Raw genomic sequence first — 21,280 nt, 5'->3', positions numbered from 1 at the left:
TCTGCACAGGCCCTCAAAAGCAACAGAAGAAGGCAGACGAGATGTGAGAGGGCTGGTCAGAGAGATGAGAAGTGTGAGAAAGGCTTGAGCTGCCTTTTCTGGTTTTGAAGATGAAGCAGGTCATGAGCCAGGGCAGGTGGGCAGCCTCTAGGTGTTGACAGCTACCCAGTGTTGTCAGCCAGCCAAGACATGGGGATTTTAGTCCTACAACCACCTGGAACTTTTACCGGGAAGTAGATCCTTCTCTAGAACTTCTATAATGAATGCAGGGTGGCAGACACCTTGATTTCAGCCCTATTGGATTCTGATCATATTATTTAACCAAGTCCACTGGCTCCATACCCTTAAAACATTCAATATCACTGCTATGATGACCTACACGACCTTCTTGAAAGAAAGTGAAAGCCGCTCACTCTGACTCTTTGCGACCCCATGGACTATACAGTCCATGGAATTTTCTAGGCCAGAATAATGGAGGGGGTAGCCTTTCCCTTCTCCAGGGGATCTTCCCAACCTAGGAATCGAACCCAGGACTCCTACATTGCAGGTGGATTCTTTACCAGCTGAATCATAAGGGAAGCCCAAGTATACTGGAATAGGTAGCCTACCCCTTCTCCAGGGCATCTTCCCAACCCAGGAACCGAACCAGGGTCTCCTGCATTGCAGGCAGATTCTTTACCAACTGAACTATCAGGGAAGCCCCTGATATCAAGTGACCTCTTGACACCTCCAGACCTTCTAGAGCTAACACCAAAAAAAGATGCCCTTTTCATCACAGGGGACTGAATTGCAAAAGTAGGAAGTCAAGAGATACCCGGAGTTAACAAGCAAGTTTGGCCTTAGAGTACAGAATGAAGCAGGGCAAAGGCTAACAGAGTTTTTGTTTTGTTTTGTTTTGTTTTGTTTTTGTTTTTGTTTTTGTTTTTATTTTTTTTTTATTTTTTTAAGTTTCTAACAGAGTTTTGCCAAGAGAACACACTGGTCATAGCAAACACCTTCTTCCAACAGCACAAGAGATGACTCTACACGTGAACATTACTGGATGGTCAATACCAAAATCAGATTGATTATATTCTTTGCAGCCAAAATGGAGAAGCTCTATACAGTCAGCAAAAACAAGACCAGGAGCTGACTGTGGCTCCAGATCATGAACTCTTTATTGCCAAATTCAGACTTAAATTGAAGAAAGTAGGGAAAACCACAACACCATTCGGATATGACCTAAATCAAATCCCTTGTGATTATACAGTGGAAGTGACAAATAGATTCAAGGGATTAGACCTGCTAGACAGAGTGCCTGAAAAACTATGGACAGAGATTCGTGACATTGTACAGGAGGCAGTGATCAACACCACCCCCAAGAAAAAGAAATGCAAAAAGGCAAAAATGGTTGCCTGAGGAGGCCTTGCAAATAGCCGAGAAAAGAAGAGAAGCTAAAGGCAAAGAAGAAAAGGAAAGATATAGCCATCTGAATGCAGAGTTCCAAAGAAAAGCAAGGAGAGATAAGAAAGCCTTCCTCAGTGATGACTGCAAAGAAATAAAGGAAAATAACAGAATGGGAAAGACTAGAGACCTCTTCAAGAAAATTAGAGATATCAAGGAAATATTTCATGCAAAGATGGGCTCAATAAAGGGCCGAAATGCTATGGACCTAATAGAAGCAGAAGATATTAAGAAGAGGTAGCAAGAATACACAGAAGAACTGTACAAAAAAGATCTTTATGATAGATAATCACGATGGTGTGATCACTCACCTAGAGCCAGACATCCTGGAATGTGAAGTCAAGTGGGCCTTAGAAAGCATCGCTAATGAACAAAGCTAGTGGAGGCAATGGAATTCCAGCTGAGCTATTTCAAATCCTGGAAGATGATGCTGTGAAAGTGTTGCACTCAATATGCCAGCAAATTTGGAACACTCAACAGTGGCCACAGGACTGGAAAAGGTCAGTTTTCATTCCAATCCCAAAGAAAGGCAATGCCAAAGAATGTTCAAACTACTGCACAATTGCACTCAGCTCACACACTAGCAAAGTAATGTTCAAAATTCTCCAAGTGAGGCTTCAACAGTTTGTGAACCGAGAACTTCCAGGTGTTTAAGCTGGTTTTAGAAAAAGCAGAAGAACCAGAGATCAAATTGCCAACACCCATTGGATCATAGAAAAGGCAAGAGCATTCCAGAAAAACATCTACTTCTGATTTATTGACTATGCCAAAGTCTTTGACTGTGTGGATCACAACAAACTGTCGAAAATTCTGAAAGAGATAGGAATAGCAGATTACCTTACCTGCCTCCTGAGAAATCTGTATGCAGGTCAAGCAGCAACAGTTAGAAACGGACATGGAACAACAGACTGGTTCCAAACTGGGAAAGGAGTATGTCAAGGCTGTATATTGTCACCCTGCTTATTTATTTAACTTTCATGCAGAGTACATCACGCAAAATGCCAGGCTGGATGAAGCACAAGCTGAAATCAAGATTGCTGGGAGAAATATCAATAACCTCAGATATGCAGATGGCATCACCCTTATGGCAGAAAGCAAAGAGGGACTAAAAAGCCTCTTGATGAAAGTGAATGAAGAGAGTGAAAAAGTTAGCTTAAAACTCAAAATTAAAAAACAAAGAACTAAGATCATGGCATCCGGTCCCATCACTTCATGGCAAATAGATGAGGAAACAATGGAAACAGTGACAGACTTTATTTTCTTGGGCTCCAAAATCACTGTAGATGGTGACTGTAGCCATGATATTGAAAGATGCTTGCTCCTTGGAAGAAAAGCTATGACAAACTTAGACAGCATATTAAAAAGCAGAGACATTACTTTGCTGACAAAGATCCATCTAGTCAAAGCTATGGTTTTTCCATTAGTCATGAATGGATGTGAGAGCTGGACCATTAAAAAAAGGTGAGTGCTGAAGAATTGATGCTTTTGAACTGTGATGTTGGAGAAGACTCTTAAGAGTCCCTTGGACTGCAAGGAGCTCCAACCAGTCCATCCTAAAGGAAATCAGTCCTGAATATTCATTGGAAGGACTGATGCTGAAGCTGAAACTCCAATACTTTGGCTACCTGATGTGAAGAACAGACTCACTGGTAAAGATCCTGATCCTGGGAAAGAATGAAGGCAGGAGGAGAAGGGGATGACACAGGTTGAGATGATTGGATGGTGTCACTGACTCAGTGGACATGAGTTTGAGCAAGCTCCAGGAGTTGGTGATGGACAGGGAAGCCTGGCGTGCTGCAGTCCATGGGGTCTCAAAGAGTTGGACATGACTGTGTATCTGAACTGAACAAAACTGATTGTGTATGCAGTTAGATTTGTGGCAGTTTGTTATGGTGGCAAGAGTAAATGAATACCCTATCCATCTATCTACTCATCCATCTATTTAGCAAATATTTATTGATTTAAGAATGCCCAGGAACTGATGATAAAGCAGTGACAAAGAGATTAAAGTTCTTGTCCTCATGGAATTTATATTTTAGTGACTATATCCAGACATTTTAAAAGACCCTAGAGTTTCTAGTTTATTGCTATTTGACTCTCTAGGCCAATTAGATTAGAATAAGTCTAGACCTATGAAGCATTCCTGACATTGGAGAATGCTCTAGATAAAGCATTGTCCCCCATGGTCTATGTCTTATGCCTTTGGATGGACTCTCAAATTTACTTGGTTAATAGTTTCAGGTCTAATAGTCTCAGATGCTCTTTGGATGAGTTTATAAACACAACACACATATCATAAAGTAAGGTAAGGTAAGGTAAAGTCGCTTAGTTGTGTCCAACTCTTTGGAACCCCATGGGCTGTAGCCTACCAGGCTCCTCTGTCCATGGGATTTTCCAGGCAATCTGGAGTGGATTGCCATTTCCTTCCCCAGGGGATCTTCCCAACCCAGGGATAGAACCCGGGTCTCCCACATTGTAGACAGACGCTTAACCGTCTGAGCCATCAGGGAAGCCCCTTATCATAAAGTAGTTCTTGGTGAAGATTTAGCAGGAATTATGTATAAAGGAGCACTTAACAAAGATTCAGAAAAATTTGGTCCTAGAAATTCTAAGAGACAGCTGACTAACGATATTTAGTGACTCCAGTTGACAACACTGTCTTACATATTTGAAAGTTGCTAACACCACCATAGATCTTAAAAGTTCTCATCACAAGGAAAACAAATTTGTAATGATGTAAGGTGACAGGTGCTAACTCACCTTCATCTGGTAATTATTTCATAATATATACATATATCAACTCATAATGCTTTGCAATTAAACTTATACTATGTGTCAAGGACATCTCAATAAAGCTGGAAATCAAAACAAACTAAATCACAATATGTGAAGGTTGCTCACTTAAGGAGCATCTCCTCATAATCTCCCCAGGAATGGAAAAGTGGAACCAGGCTGAGGCGGCGGATTCCCCCATTCTTCTACAAGAAGTTAATGGTCATGGCGGTAAATCTCTATCTTTCTTATATTGCTCGCTATTTCATTTGCTCAGAAAATGCATTAAGTCTAAGCAGCACTCTTCTTTCCACTGAAGAGTCTCAACAGGTCTCCCATCAAATCTAGGATTTTCCTGTCCCAAATTGGTGCCCTGACCTCAGGGTCAATTACCCAAGAGTATAGAAGAGGTTGGCGGGGAGCAGGGGTGTATGGTCATAAGGAAGCTCCAGTTTGCTTTCTTCTGAGGGTGGAAACCTCCTTCACTACTCAGGTCTCCTGCAGAGGCGTGTCTTGACTCAGACACAGGGCAAGGCTGCAAAGGTGTCTGATGCATTTGGTAAATGGGAAATGGCTGCAAGACAGCACACTTTCAATCTTTCAAGGATTTCTAGGAGAGGGGGGTAGCAGAGGATGAGATGTTTAGAGAGCATCACCAACTCAATGGACATGGATTAGAGCAAACTCTGGGAGACACTGAAGGACAGAGGAGCCTGGTGTGCTGCAGTCCAAGAGACGGACACGACTTAGGGACTGAACAACAGGGGAGGATTTGCTGTGCTGGCACACGGTAAACACTCAATTTTTTATTCAATGAATCAATGAATAATGTACTGTGTGGTCCTCTTTGGCATCTTCCAAATAACGGGTGAAACACACACTGCTCTCAGTGGCTCTTGGCGTTTGCCTGCTGCATCTGTCTTCCTGGAGGTATGAGACCAGCCTTAAGGGAAGAGAAAGCAGGCCCAGGGGACCCAGCAAGCAATGGCCAGCTCGGCAGGCATTTAAGAAAAGAAGCGTGTGAGCAGATTTTGACAGGCTTGTCATCCTTCCCCTTATTACACTGTTGCCTAAAACCCTAACAGAAATTTTAAAAAATTGTGGTTGTTCCTCACAAAAATATAAACATTGCACTGCTTCCCTTGAATATCATCATTCTATATTCACAGTTTATAAGAAACTTTGAAAGGGCTTCCCTGACAGCTCAGTTGGTAAAAAAAAAAAAAAAGAAAAGAAATCCACCTGCAATGCAGGAGACCCTGGTTTGATTCCTGGGTTGGGAAGAGCTGCTGGAGAAGCGATAGGCTACCCACTCCAGTATTTGGGCTTCCCTGGCGGCAAAGATGGTAAAGCATCTGCCTGCAATGTGGGAGACCTGTGTTTGATCCCTGGGTTGGGAAGATTCCCTGGAGAAGAAAATGGCAACCCACTCCAGTACTCTTGCTTGGAAAATTCCATGGATGGAGGAGCCTAGTAGGATACAGTCCATGAGATGGCAAAGAGTTGGAGACGACTGAGTGACTTCACTTGAAAGGATAACAGATTTTCTAGACAGACCTACATCTCGCCACCTGGTTAGATGGTTATTTACGATATTTACAAGAAAGCAATACACTCACACAGAAACATAGATAATATTCAATGATTCCCATTAGAAGAACTACAAACTCCTCAAAACCTTTATGTGTATAAACACTCAACCAGACTGGAGGCAGAAGCAGAGCTGGCAATAGTAGGAGAATTACTGGCCAATAATCTTGTTAGTATGGCCCAATTATATTATTGCTCTTAAAATTTAAATATTGTATCATTAATTAGTTTTTTAGTTTGTGATAAAGGTAACTTCAAGGCTCAAGAAATAAATTTTAAGAAAAAAATATGGGATTCATCTGGAGGAAGTAGAGGCGGAGCTGTAATAGTTTTGCAAAATCTAAAAGTCACTGAAAGGAGTGTCATTTTTTTGTTCACCGCCATCTCAAAATGGATATAAATAGGCTCACAAAAAGCTGATATTAAAGTACCGTGTTTTGGGGGGGAAAAGTAAATTGATCTGGGAAGGATCCAAACAGAACTGTACTTGTAATAACCCTGCCATCATTACTTTTTTCTTTATTACTTGGAACATTAATCCAAGATGTATATGAGAGCCTCATACAGAAGGCAGGCAAGCAAAGAAATATCAGTAATATTTGCAGTTTTTCTAAGGAAATGTGTCTATTGTATTTTTCAATTCCTCCTTCATTGATGGTTAAGCTGATGCTGACTATATACATTCCTCCTTGCTGTCAATGTGAAAAATATAGATTTTTGAGGAGGACGATAAAAATGGAAAGCTTATTTCCTACTAGGCGGAAAATTCCTCCTACAGGTTGGTGTTTGGCTCGAGTAAACCGGAGTCAGCGCGGCGTGGAGTCGAGCTGGGCATCGTGGGGCCAGCGCTTCATCAGAGGCAGGACCGAGGGCTTTCAGGGGACCCATCCCACGACTGGACTGTTCAGGCTTTTCAAGAGAGACCACGTGTGCTCAGAGGGCTGAGATTTCTTTGAAGGTGGCTGTGGCTGTGCTCCGTACCAACCTCACCCCCCTGGAAGGAAGGGCCCTGTGTACTCCCAGCAGTGGGCAACATGAAGATGAGAAGTGAACAGAGCCCGAGAAGCAGGACCGGGGGCGCTGGGGCCCCAGAATTTCCCGGGCCCGGGGTGAGTGAGCATCTTTTCCAAGCGGGAGGGAGAGATGCTATGGGGTCTTTTCCGCCCTGGATGACGGCTTCCAGAAGAGCAGAGGGACCAGAGCTCTAAACCGGAGGTGGATGCAGGGGATGAGAACCGCGTTGCGGGTGGGGGGACCAGCTCAGGGCGGCGTCGGTCAGTAAGAGGCTCCCTGTCCTCGTGGTCCTCGTGGTCCGCCTCCCCGACCCTGACAACCCTGTGCGGTGAGACCTGGGGAGCCAGGGTTCCGGGGCTTCGGGAGGGGGGCAACATAAGGCGGAGAAACAGAGGCGAAGCCGTTTCCCACCGCCAGCTTCCAGTCCAGAGCGAATCCAAGCAGGGAGAGAGAAGAATACTTGAAGGTAGAGGAAGTTTCCAGTGTTGATCATTTCTGTCAAAAGAAGGGACTCGAAGCACTGGAATTGCGTTATGTGACTCAAAGTGCCTGAGGAACCTCTGAGTGAATGGAATAGCGTGGGCCTTGCTGAGTTTTATGCAGTGTCAGGGCAAGGCTCCCCCACTGAAGGAGGCTTTAAAATTTTTTCTTTTTTGGTCTCCAACCTGCTTTTAAATTTGCCTTTTAATTATGTCATGAATAACGAATATTCAAGGCAACAATTACACTGGTGACATTCTTATTTTTCTCAGCAGTGCCCACATAGAGACCCCTAAAAAGCCATTTTCTGGCGCTCCTGAAAGATTTTCATATAAAGGAAAATGAGAATGAGACCTTAATTATCCGTAAATCCAGAACAGGTGATATTTTAGGTGACTTAAAAAGTACAAAGTACGATCTGGCCGAATAAAGGAGCCTCCTTAAATTAAAGCTTTAGAAATCATTATATGCTTTCTTGGGCCGATTAAGTAAAACTTTCTTTCTGCATAAACAGAAAAGAACACTTTTTTTCCCCCTCTTGGGTTAGTATTGGCATGCTTGCTCACTGGGGGTCCATTGTGAGCTTTTGTATACATTCAAGCATATTACACAGATATCCGGAGGCATATCTCAAAAGCCTTAGCTGACCTGGTGGACTCTGCTGCTCAGGAAGGTGCCAGTGAGCAGTGAGAGGGCTAAGGACTGGGAACCAGCTGGCATCAGATCCCTTGGTCTGTAGGTCTCTGTGGAGTACTCAGAGGGGGCCCGATGGCTAACAAAACACACACTGCAAACAGAGCTTAGCCGACAGGTTAACAAATGGCCGGTTATCCCCACTCTCTCCCTGCCTCTGGGCAGGCCAAGAAATAGAATCCACCCAGCCTGAGAGAGGTCAGGAAGACCTACAGAGGAGGACGCTGTTCTCCACGTCAGAGCGGGATCCGCGAAGGTTCCTGGGAGGCCGGCTGTTTCCTGAGAGTCTTCGGCCTGGGTTGAGAATGGTCTCTTGAGGAAAAGGACCAGCGTGTGGGCCACGTGGCGCATTCGAGTGAGCAGGTGGTGGGGCACGAATGGCCCCTCGATTCCAACCCCCCTGTCAAGTCTTTCTTTCCCCAGGACCTGCGGCCCTCTTTCGTTGTTCAGCTGTGTCTGAGTCTTGGCGACCCCATGGATTGCAGCACACCAGGCTTCCCTGTGCATCACCATCTCCCAGAGTTTGCACAAACTCGTGTCCATCGAGTCCGTGATGCCATCCAACCATCTCATCCTCTACTTCAGTTTAGAAGTGGTGAATGGAAATTGATTTTTTTACAACTAGCTAAAAATGCAAATTGTTCTTGATCCACTAAACTTGCCTTTGATCCAGGACTATCAAGATGTGCCTGGGTGCTGAATTTGTCTACAGTTCAGAGTTCTTCTGACAGTCTGATCCCTTTAGGTGAACTTACATGGTGGGAGCAGTGGTGAAACTAGAATGATGAAGCAAATGCAAGTGAACCTGGGACGCCCGGGATGAAACCTGGACACTAAGCGTTGCTAAGATTCATACAGAGAAACTACCAACATAAAAGTTATTTAGACACTGAAAGCAGGGTCTGTCCTGGAGAAAGGCTCCATCGGGGCAGGCAGTTCCTGATAGATCTCTGGTTTACCAAGGCAAAGCCCTTTGATTAAATACTTCTGCCTGCTTCTGAAGTGAACTGAGGGGTCCAAAGGCGGAATTAGAACTATCTTCTGGGGGAGGGAGAGCTGGACAGTAAAAGTTTATCTCTGAGGGACTATCTCTGCAAGCAGGAACTATTACCATCTAGAAAACAAATTTTGTATTGCGTTTTTGACTACTGGCACATAAAAAAAATATATTGATTCTTGAATATTTATTTTTCATCTAATCACTGCACTAAAATCTTATATTAATTCTAACAGATTTAACTTCACTTTCTTTGAGGGAACACAAAACTACCTATGTATAATTCTCTCCATCTTGTGAGATAGGCGATAAGACTACAGGTTAACACCCGGTAGTCAGTAAAGCAATTTCACTCACGTTTCATCATCCACCCTCATTACTCTCATGCTGCCCACACTTCTGCGAAATCATCGCCCACAGTTCTCTGCAGGTCACTGAGCTGTTTGTCCTCTTCCCAACAACTCGCTTTTCACACCAAGGAGACTAAGGCACAGAGCGGTTCTGCAACCAGTCCAGGCTCACAAGCCCTGAGCCAGGGTGCCTGCCCCAGAAACATGACGCCGCGCCTTCACTCTTAAACACCCCTCCGCCGCTTGCTTTTCCACATACTGTCCCACTTGTCCTGGTTCACAAGCGGAATCCCTATTTACTGATCCAAACCGCATTCAGGCAGAGTGGCCTGACCCTCTCACCCACCTGGGTGGGCAGGGACAGGCGCAGATGATGCAGTCTGCCGCCTAGAGTGGGTGCCTGCAGTCCTCTGCACGGAGGGTGGCGGCAGTGCCCTTGGGAGCCTGGGACACCCCGGGAAGCACCCAGTGTGAAGGCCTTTGCTGACTCTCTTTGTTAGTTTGCAGCATTACCAAAGAGGAAAAAAGAATCAATTTCCTGCCATCTCCTCTGCTCCAAACGTCCCTAGATCTCTTTCCTTTCATAACCAAACACTCCCTTCCTGATGAAAGGAAAAGGAAGAGAGCTTTGCCTCATTGTTAAACGAGGGAGTTCTCATCAGGCTTTACGCAGCTAGGTCCGGTTCAGTGATGGTGATGTGATGGAATGAATGGAAGGCATGCAAAACCTCCGGCTTTACTCATCAATGGCGGGGCTGTACCACCACACACCCTGGGAAAGAGTTACCTGGTCTACGTTGAAGAGCCTCCTTCCCAAATTCAAGTCCTTACTGGAACCTCTGAAGTTGGCCTTATCTGGAAATCAGGTCATTGCCGATGTAATTAGTAAGGTGAAGATGAAGTCATATGGGAATAGGGCGGGCCCCTAGTCCAAGCCTGACAAGGACAGGTGTCTTTATAAGAAGTGGAGATGAGACTCAGAGACACGGGGGAAACGTCATGTGGAGAGGGAGGCAGCCTCTGAAGTGATACCTCTACAAGCCAAGGAACCCCAAAGGTGGCTGGACCCACCAGAATCGAGGAGAGAGGCAGAGAACAGATTCTCCCCAAAACACTGAGAGTCCCCTGGACTGCAAGGAGATCCAACCAGTCCATCTTAAAGGAAATCAGTCCTGAATATTCACTGGAAGGACTGATGCTGAAGCTGAAACTCCAATACTTTGGCCACCTGATGTGAAGAGCTGACTCATTGGAAAAGACCCTGATGCTGAAAAAGATTGAAGACAGGAGGAGAGGGGGACGCCAGAGGATGAGATGGTTGGATGGCATCACCGACTTGATGGACATGAGTTTGAGCAAGCTCCGGGAGTTGGTGATGGACAGGGAAGCCTGGCGTGCTGCAGTCCTTGGGGTCGCAAAGAGTCGGACACGACTGAGGGGTTGCACAACAACAACAACCACCACCACCAAAAAACTGGAGGGCGTGACTCTGCTGACACCTGGGGTGTGGACTTCTGGCCCCCAGAACTGACATAGCACTTTCTGGTTATTTAAGCCGCTCAGTTTGTGGTAATTCACTACAGTGGCCCTACACAGCCTACACAGGCTTCAGAAGCAGATTCTGATCCCCTTGGTCATCATCCTAGCAGGCCATGTGTTTCAAGATACAGAGACACTGAGAAGAACGTTTATTCTGGGCAGATGCACCCATGGCGGTCTACAGGGAAGGGCATGTAGGCATGTAGAGGCAGTTGAAAGTATGTGCCTGCCCGCAGCATAATGGTAAGATTTCGCAGGGCTAAGATGGCCATCTGATGGACTGACCACGTACAGGGGCGTCAAGTGAGGGCACGGAAGCCTCTTTTCCCAGGACCTTCTGTCCCATGGGACTGCTCTCTTGGGTCATTGCAGAACCATCAGTGTTCCCAGGTGTGTGTGTCCACCATCTCCATCCTATAAGATTGTCAGGGCTCTAGAAGATCTTGTGAGGAATTCTTGGAAGAAAGGACACTGAACTTGGAGAAGTGAAGACTGAAGTGGTAGGAAAGTTTTATATAATGTTTGCTGGCCTGCCATTTGGAAAGGGGACTAGACATTATCCCGTGTGGTTCAGATGAGAGATATAAACCAGATAGTAATATCTGGCATATATTTTGCTTCCTATAGGGAGGGATTTTCTCTTTGGAAATAGGACAAGCTAGCTCATGAAGTGGTGTTGGAGAAGACTCTTGAGAGTTCCTTGGACAGCAAGGAGATCAAACCAGCCCATCCTAAAGGAAATCAACACTTCATATTCAGTGGAAGGACTGATGCTGACGCTGAAGCTCCAATACTTTGGCCACCTGATGGGAAGAGCTGAATCATTGGAAAAGACCCTGATGCTGGGAAAGATTGAGGGTAGGAGGAGAAAGATATGACGGAGGATGAGATGGCTGGGTGGGATCGTTGACTCAATGGACATGAGTTTGAGCAAACTCCGGGAGACAGTGACGGACAGGGAAGCCTGGCATGCTGCAGTCCATGGGGTGGCAAAGAGTTGGACACGACCCAGTGACTGAACAACAACATCTCATGAAGTAGTGGGGCTGTTTAGGATAGGACTGGATAAACAAGTAATGGTCATACAGACTAGGTGAGTGAATACATTTCACACATCCACATATTAAGCAACTGATTCTTCTTGGTGTGCCACACTCTGCACAGAAAAAAGAAAGTTCAACACAGTTTGGCCATGAAACTAATAATCTGATAAAGTGTAGTTTAGTACATTTGGAGAGGGGCATTGATCAAAGGGCAGTTACGTGAATCTGGCATCTCTTAGACTCCTATGATTCTTTTCACACCAGCTAGTTATGTCTGAGTGGAAAAAGAGTTCAGGAGAGTTTAAATAGATACATGATCATCCTAAATCCACCTTTCAGGAATTGTGGCGTAGTATTCTATTAATAATAGTTTGCTCTGTAAACTTAGGACATTAAAAGGCTTTCGAGTCTCATAAACATAACGACGCTGAAGAAAACATGAAGCAAGTTTCTAAATCGTGCTAAAATTTGTATAGAATTCCATGGGGTGGGGGTACTCTTAATTCAAAATTAAAAGCTCTGTGAAATAAACTTTATGCAAGTCAATTGTAAGACATAAGAACTACAGAATTTTTTGTAAACAATCAGCTCTCAAAAGTTCATCAGCATTTTAAAGGACCATAAAAATAGGTCCCATAGAACTCACAGAAATACATGAAGAGTATATGAAACAGGTTGACTGGGAATTCTTAGGTTCTCATTAGCAGCTGTTTAAATAGACTATTAGTGGAAAACAGTTGTTTCTATTTTTCAGAAACTAGTTAAATATCAGGGTGAAAGATCTGGTACAAACTTTTAAAAATCCCCAAAATTCAATTTAATGCTTTATTTCCTGTGTTATTTAATTTGTCTGAATTTGAGTTGAAAGTTTAAATCTCTTTTCATGGACCTCTATAGGCTACAACATACATTTTAGGAAGTATTCATAGATAAATCTAAGACTGTTTGATGTTCACACACATGGGGGCATGTTATCTCATGATTTCATTTACTTCTGCATATTCTGTGACATGAAATTAATGTATTATTAGAGCTGTTGATATGAGGAATCTCTGAACTGTTTCCATTAGAAGCTATTTCAGGACTACTGGCGCAATTAGAAAAAAAAAGTACCCAAGTAAGGATTGCCTCCGAAAAGCAGGGTGGTTGGAAAACCCTACTCTGCTGGCAGAGCCCCATATTTTAACTGTAAATGTTCTAATGCCATTTATTGGCTCATGTTTCTCAAATGTAATACACTGCATCGTTAATTCTGTAGCTACCTCTCTAAAAGCTGTAAATTGAGCATTCCCACCATCTTCATTTTCTGAAACCTTTAATAATGTTTGTGAAAGAACAAAGGAAAGAAGAGATTGCTGTCATAGAAACTCTTATCTCTCTTTCGCTCCACAGCAGTCCCTGGAAAGTCAGCCTATCTTAGGTGTCCACGATTCATTACTTAGAATTAAAGAAAACAAGTTCAAGCTTAGATGCTAGTTTACATGTTCCAAAGAGGACCCTGATCCAGTCACCCCTGCTTGTCACACTTGGCTTCTCTTTCAAAAATAAGGACCTACCCCCAAACATCTGACACATATTTGAGTTAGCCAGGGAGAGATGGATTAGAGAACCAGTTATCCCTCAGTGAGTCACAGAGTCCTTAATTTATTTGGCCCCCACCTGGTGTTGGCAATCAGAGGCAGGATGAGTCCTTTGAAACAGAGGTGCTGCTGAGCTGGGTAAACCAGGAGGTCACGTCTCACTCACAGGCCCACAGAAGGACCAGGGCATGAGCTACCATCAGGGGACATAATACATTAAAGCACCTACTCCTGTGCGTTATACTAATTTATATAGCATCACTACATTGGTTTACAGTATCATATACGTGTATAACATTGTATGTGTATATAATGTTGTCTGGGGCCTCCCAGGCGGCACTACTGATGAATCTGCCTGCCCACACAGGGGACAAAAGAGACGCAGGTTGGATCCCTGGGTCGGGAAGATCCCCTGGAGGAGGAAGTGGCGACCCACTCAACTATTCTTGCCTGAAAAATCCCATGGACAAAGGAGCCTGGCGGGCTACCGTCCATGAGGTCGCCGAGAGTCGGAAAGGACTGAGTGTCGGAGCACACATTCGTAATGCTGTCAGAGGATAATGACTCTCGTTTAAAAGTCAAGGCCAGGCCCCACGTGAAGGGGCAGCCACGATCTCAAGGTGTCATGCTGACCTGCAGAAAAGACCTTATCAAAGTATTGTGTGCAGATGAAGAAGTTTAAGTTCAGAGAAGTTACATGATCTCCTAAGGTCACATCTCTTCTGCTCTCAAATGCTACTCTTTATCCCACTTTGCAGTTCACCCACTTGTCTGTTGCGTTTTTTTTTTAAGCGCAGTCTAATTACAAACACTTAAAAGTGTATTATTCATAAACAGAAGTTCCAGCCACTCTATGTCCTAGAGCAGGCCTGATCTTGTGGGGCTGGGGTAAGTTTCCACACCTATAGATGGAGCTGGGGACACAGGCTGTGCTAACAGCGGCTCCCACTCCTCCGGGTTCTGCCTTATCCCCACTGGTCCCCTGGGGAGACCGCTGGCCCGGTGGTGCACTGGCAAACTGCTCGGCCCCTCTGATCATGTCAGACAAGGTCCAGCTGACATGAAAACAGGACAGAAGTTGCAAAAAAGGAGCAGGCAGTCGAATTATGCTAAAGCTTGTGCTTTGAAAGAACACTAGCAGAAGGGCAAGGTCACTATATTTGAAGGAATAGCCCCTCTTTCATGCTTTCTTTCAGTCATTTATATTGGGTCTCAGTCTCAAAAACATTTTGCTATAGAACTGGAAAGAAATATATCTTTGACTATGAATTGAACAAGACATCGATTATGCGTAAGTAGGGAAAAAGGAAACAGAAAATGAAGTTACTCTCAGAAACGCCGAAATTAAGAATGAATTTTTTTTTTTCCTAATCTTAACGCCGCAAATTTCTAATCTATTTTTAGGTAAATATATCTGTCACTAAAGACATCTGCTTAAATAAAAATGTAAATGTGGTTCTGTGGATATGACTAGAATATGATCGTGAAGCAACATTTATTAAAATGCTATCAAAGCTAAATTGTTTTCAGGCTGAAAATACTATTGTAATTGGGAATCCTGTGATTAGTTTCTACTGGCAGGATTGGAGCTGTGGAAATAGCCACTCTGAAGAATAGTTTTGCGTTTTAGAGCTAGAATGCTCCGGTTTGGTAATAGGACCCTCTGGAAATACAGCAAACTGCATTCTGGCATTGTACTGACAGGTTTCTAAGATAAGTAGAAAATGAAGCTGAGGCTAATATTTTCCCCCCTCAAATGTCAGAAAGATATTAACCAGAAAAATAGTTGAATGTCAAATTCCTGGTGCCTCCATTTAGAAACGTTCCAAGATAATTAGCTGTGTGTGGGACCAATTAAGGCTGTGATAGAAACGATAAAATCTCCACTTTGATAAAGTCGAAATAGGGGTATATTCCTAAACCCAATCACTTCTTTTGTGAAGCATATGAACATTTATAAGTTAAAGAATTAAATAAGTATTGATAGTATCAATATAACGAGGCAGAAACGGGAGCCAATTGGTTTGAACAGTCTAGGGCTCCCAAGAGATTTATCTATCTTCCTGGCAGCTGTACTTACTCTTTACAGGGTTCCTTGAGGACGAGGAGATTCTAATCACCTTCTGAATATCACTGTTTCTCTTCTTTTATACGAAGACACAAATGATGCTTAGATTCCAGCTCCAGGTCCAAGGACCGGGAGGACGTTAACCCATGTGGGGGCGGCCCCTACTCCCACTCAGGCAAGGTGGAAAAGATGCTCGTGCTCCCCTTTCACCACCGCCAAGCGCAGAAGGAAACGCTTCCGCAGAAGAGTCACGGTGGAAAACTAGAGCCAGTAATGGTGCACACATCACAGGCTTCTGTGAGGGTTACTGAGGACACATTTGCCAATCACACAACTCAGAAGTGTTGACTATAACTGAGATTTCTGGGAGTGGGTGTTCCCTGATTCTTTCATCTCTGACTTTATCTCTAGCATTTCTGATTTATCTCTATCTCTTATTTGATGCTGTTAGACAGTAAAAGTATGAATTATGAATCAAGAATACTTACGCAAGTTTCACAAAGTAGAAATGCTGTAACTAAAAGTTTCAGTTTAGATCATAAATGTTGAATTACTAACACCCAACTTTTACTTTCCTGAAAGAGTAACCATCTAGTCTAAATGTCTACATTAACTCTGTAGTTCTTAAATATTTTGCAGTGTGTAATTCATCCCATTATGAGCATTCTTAAGCTCCTATAACCCTAGCTGAAGTCATTTTTACTAAACATGCTTGATATTAAACATGTAAGTAGGTCCTGCTACTGAAAGATAGCTACAGACTCTGATGAATCCCTGATTCCCTGAATAGTCTGCCTGATATAAGGAGACTTTTAACAGTAATTTAGGAATTATATGAAAAATAATGATTCCAAACAAAGGACTTGTTTGTGATGGAAGCTGTCATATGTGCAGTTTTGGGTTTGATTTTTTTTTTTCCTTTCTATACAGTAAGCAGATTATATTGCAAAGTTTTCATGCACTGTTCCACTAAATTACTAATTTACATGGCTGTCAGAAATTAACTTCAAATGTTGACTTACACCGTGCATATGAGAAATATGAGACTTCAAAGTTAGCAACATGAAAGAAAACTAGATTCTCATCGTTTCAACAGATACAAAAGGAAAATCACATTGTCAATAAACAGATGTACATTCACTGCCTCCCAGGAGGTCAGCACAACTTGCTCATACCTTCGTTTGGGTGAAGCAGATTCACTTGAGTGCACCAGTACTTTCCACAGTGAACAGAATAATGTTTTTTTTTAATAAATGCATCAGCATATATTTTTTAAAACAGTACTTACCATCAGCTAAGTAACTAAGTAACAGTAAGATTATCTGTTTTTCTATTTTTTTTAAGAAATAAGAGAACATGTATTAAAACTCTCCAAACAACCTGTACCAGATTTTAATAATATTGTTTTTAAAATTCATCCTAAATCAATTAATAAATGGCAGCCCACTCCAGTACTCTTGCCCGGAAAATCCCATGGTCGGAGGAGCCTGGTGGGCTGCAGTCCATGGGGTCGCTAAGAGTCGGACACGACTGAGCGACTTCCCTTTCACTTTTCACTTTCATGCATTGGAGAAGGCAATGGCAACCCACTCCAGTGTTCTTGCCTGGAGAATCCCAGGGACGGGGGAGCCTGGTGGGCTGCCGTCTATGGGGTCGCACAGAGTCAGACACGACTGAAGCGATTTAGCAGCAGCAGCAGCAGTTAATAAAAAGTAACTTTAATTTTAAGAGAAAATACCTAAAGGCGGAATTACTGTCAAGAGAAAGGACAAACTCAAAACCTACCAATATATTCAAAGACAGTTAAAAACTTTACAATTTTATTATTGTAGATTTCAGAACTGCTTCAGTGCTTCTGTGCTAAGTAAGCTGTGCGTGTGAAGAATAATAAATGAAATTGTTAATTTGACTATTTCCCTAGGGAGTAGGAGGAGAAGGGGTAGGGGTTATGCTGTTTAGATCGCTAAGTGGATCTTGGTTTATATGCAATAATAAATCCTAAATGTGTTGCTAATTAACTCTACTTCAAAGCACTCCCCCTTTTTTAGTGCTTAAAAGACATTGTGATTCCTGGGGTAACTCACCATTCTTATTCTTAAAGATGTTCAGGATGGGAAGGATTTGCCGGTAGTAGGGCACCAACGCCTCACCCACCATCTCAGCTGACACAACCAGATGCTGTAGGACTTTGAGAGTGACGCAGATGACCTGGCGGTTCCGTAGGTTCAAGGCATCTATCCAGTAGGAAAGGAACAAGCCAGGAAGAGCATTAGTTTCTACAGTGTCAGGGTGAAGTCATTCTGTAGGCCATTTAATTACACTGTACTCTGCTGGGGATCGCCAACGGGACGAACCTCGATGATTACAGCTTGGAAAGATGTTCATAGCTCGGAAAGATGTTCATAGCTCTTAATGCAAGAAACAGGATCTCATTTGTGTATTATTAATATCTCTTCTCTCAGCTTGCACTGATTCCTCATCAGTCCTAAGAAAGCAACTTATTGTCCTTCACAGAAGAGGCTGGTGATGGCTGGGTAGCATGAAAGATAAAAGATCAGTTCATATCACCAGAGTTAAAGGACCCTGTGAAGGTGGACAAGAGATCAATTTTTACGCAACAATCCCTTTCAGGTAGCAGTCCATGCTATGCTTAAAACTACTGCCATGAAAAAAACCAAACACTTGAGGGGTAAGAAGGGACTGGGTATGCTGTGTTTGAGTAGAAACTATAGACTGGTTACAAAAATCGAGAATACTGTTGGTAGAAGGGACAGTGACTATATTTAGACTCTCAAGAAAGTAGGGAGTGAAAGCAATTTTTTTCTTTAATGCTCAGAACTTTAGGAGTAATTAAGAGACCAAAGGAATACAAATGCTTTTAAAGAACAATTCTGAAGGCACAGTACAAGCTGTACTGCGGAGGCAGGACAGGAGACAGTGAGTTGTCCGGCGTCCCCCACGTTGCACAGCCTGGAAACCTGCTCCAGTGGGGAGTGCAGAGGGCCCGGGACCCGGCGCTGATAACTGGCTGTGTAAACCTGACCAACTCCCCATACTTTCTCGGTCCCAGTTTCCTTAACTATAAGAACTTATTATTTACTTTCTTAAATGGCTAAAAATTCCATGATTTAAATAGAAAAGCTATATAAAGCATTGATTAGAGAAGGTGGGCTTCCCAGCTGATGCTAGTGGTAAAGAATCTGCCTGCCAGTGTAAGTGACACAAGAGACATGGGCTTGATCCCTGACATGGGAAGATTCCCCTGGAGAGGGAAATGGAAACTCACTCCAGTGTTCTTGCCTGGAGAATCCCACAGACGGAGGAGTCTGGTGGACTATAGGGCATAGGTTTCCAAAGAGTCAGTCTGAAGTGACTTAGCATGCATTATAGAAGGTCAAAGATGGTGAATGATAAAACGGTGATGCCCGAGACTACTTCAGCACAAAGTTAGAGGCTCTTATTTGTAATATTCTACTTTCTAAGGAGAAGACTGACTATGACCTTTAAAAGTATGTATCATTTATGGAGGGATGAAAGGAACTAAGCTATCCAAAAGAATGACACCATGGTCAAGGCACCTGTGAGGCAGTCCTCACCTTGCTCCTGAACTTCAGCTCACATTCCCAGGAGCCTGTGTCTTGCTAGCCCCCTCAGATCCAGTTTGTTCCAAAGATAAGCTTCCTCCTCAGACTTTATCTTTTTCTTATTTACCCCATGTTGATACAGCCAGGTTCCTAGCTGCTCAGGGGCAAGATCTCTTTCTCATCCTTTGCATTCTTCATGTTACGGAGTCATCTTATCACTAGTATTTTCTTTTTGAGGCTGCTCTTGAATCTGTGTCCTCCTCCCACCCTCCCCTTCACTCATCTGGTCCTGGGGCTCCATCTTCAGCACCTCTTCTGGCTCTGGCCCTGGGGCCTCCTCCACCGGAGCTCCGCCATGCCCTGCTGACCCCCCTGCCTTCTTTCTGTCTTGCTCCCCTCCCGCAACCTGTCTTTCCACTCTGCTGCTGGATTAACCTTCTCAGAGCAGGATCGATGATCTTGCCACCTGCTCAAAGACTTCAGAGTCTCCCCCACACCACTTCCTAAAAAAAATAAAGTACTGGCATAAACTAGTTAGGCACAAAGGTGACTCTTAGGGTAAGTTGGAACCAAATTAAATTCTCTATTAAAAATCCAAGAATATAAGGTATCACTTATACTGGTTTCACAGTTATTCCCTATGAAATCACTAGCAAGTTTTTTAGAATAAACGGTGGTCAGCTTTATCCCCTCTAACAACAAAATGGGGGTTGAGGTCTGAAACCACTGCAGGGCGGCCTCACAACTCGTGGCTCAGTTCAGACTACATTCTTGTTTGGGTTGAAAGTAAACACAAATGCAATGAATAGGGATGGCTTGACTTTTAACTCAGAGAACCAAGTTAAATATAACTATGGAATTTGGTTGCATGATGGCTCATCATTATAGCACTCAGACACACTGCAGGCCATACCATATCTTTTGAAAAACAACCAAAAATAGAATGCTATAATTCAGCCTAAAAGCTGTAGTAATGAGACAGTCAAGAGTGGCGCCTCAGAGAACCATGGGAACTTGGAGAGGGAGGTCAGGAAGAGTGTCCTGTAGTTAGTAGTGGGATCCTTTTTTTCTGGTCTTATCCAAGTGAAAAGTTGCTTTGTCTATTTAGGAAGCCAGAGGTCGTCGATCCGTACCGACTGACCCCGCTTCATTTTACAGAAGAGAACTGGGAGCCCTCAGAAACATCATTCTGAATATTATGGGCAGTGGACATTGTTTCCGAAAGCTTACTAATGAAGTTCACCATGTCTAGGGTTCAGTACGGTACAGATCTCTGTTCATATGCTAGTAATTAACATGTATTGGGTACCTCTATATGCCAGTAATTAAACTGAGTGTTCTTTATATATATTAGTTTACTTAATCCTCATTCATGAAATATTCATTGAGATTGCATTATGTACCAGCCATTATTTTTGGAATTGGAGATACAGAAGTGAACAAGGCAGAGTACTCAGCCCCCTTTGAGCTGGTGAAACAGTATCTAAGAAGATACTGGACAAATACTGCAAGTACACTTAGATTTCATAAGAAGGATATGGTATTGAAGCAGCAAGTCAAAATGGGCTTTCAGCTCAGTCTAGAAAGTAAGGAAAGCTCCTAGACACAGGTGAAGACCTAAGGGATGAGTGGATGTTACTTACGCGAAGGAGAGGGAAAGGCAGGCTAGATTCCCTCCTTTTGGATAAAGGACTTCTTTTATAAGGTCTACTCTAGCTCATAAGGATAAAGTTCTAGTTAGCAATGTGGGAACAAAGCCCAAGATAGCAAAGAAATAGTCTTCCAAATGGTTTTTTATCATTGTCTATATGTTTTTCTTGGGATCATCAAGGAATGATGGGAAGAACTATGTGAGTATGTGCAGTTGGACATTAAAGGAGAGCGAGGCTGTAGTGCTCTCCGCCAAGTTACAAGATTCCTAGGTCTCATCTTGTCTTACTAATCAAGTAGAATCAGATGCCTCAACCCCCAGGTTTCTGCCTTTTCTCTCTATTCATCCTCTATCCCACTCCCCTGCTTAAAAAGGACTCATGGCCACATTCAGCTGAATGTTTTATTACATTTATTACATATAAGTTTATCCCGATATATATAATTAATTGATCACTTGGGGATAAATTAATAATC

General features: G+C 43.3%; 1 protein-coding gene across 1 annotated transcript in view; it reads right to left on the bottom strand.

The window, feature by feature from the left end:
* The window catches only part of PACRG (parkin coregulated), a 535,538-nt gene that overhangs the window by 218,311 nt on the left and 295,947 nt on the right, over positions 1-21,280 (bottom strand). The window contains exon 4 of the mRNA XM_052645515.1: positions 17,654-17,803. Coding sequence (XP_052501475.1) covers positions 17,654-17,803 — 150 coding nt within the window. The remainder of the gene's footprint in view (positions 1-17,653; positions 17,804-21,280) is intronic.

Source organism: Budorcas taxicolor, chromosome 9 (assembly GCF_023091745.1).
Source record: "Budorcas taxicolor isolate Tak-1 chromosome 9, Takin1.1, whole genome shotgun sequence".
NCBI lineage: Eukaryota > Metazoa > Chordata > Mammalia > Artiodactyla > Bovidae > Budorcas > Budorcas taxicolor.
Note: the sequence above shows the minus strand (reverse complement) of the source record. Positions and strands in the feature narration are given on the sequence as shown.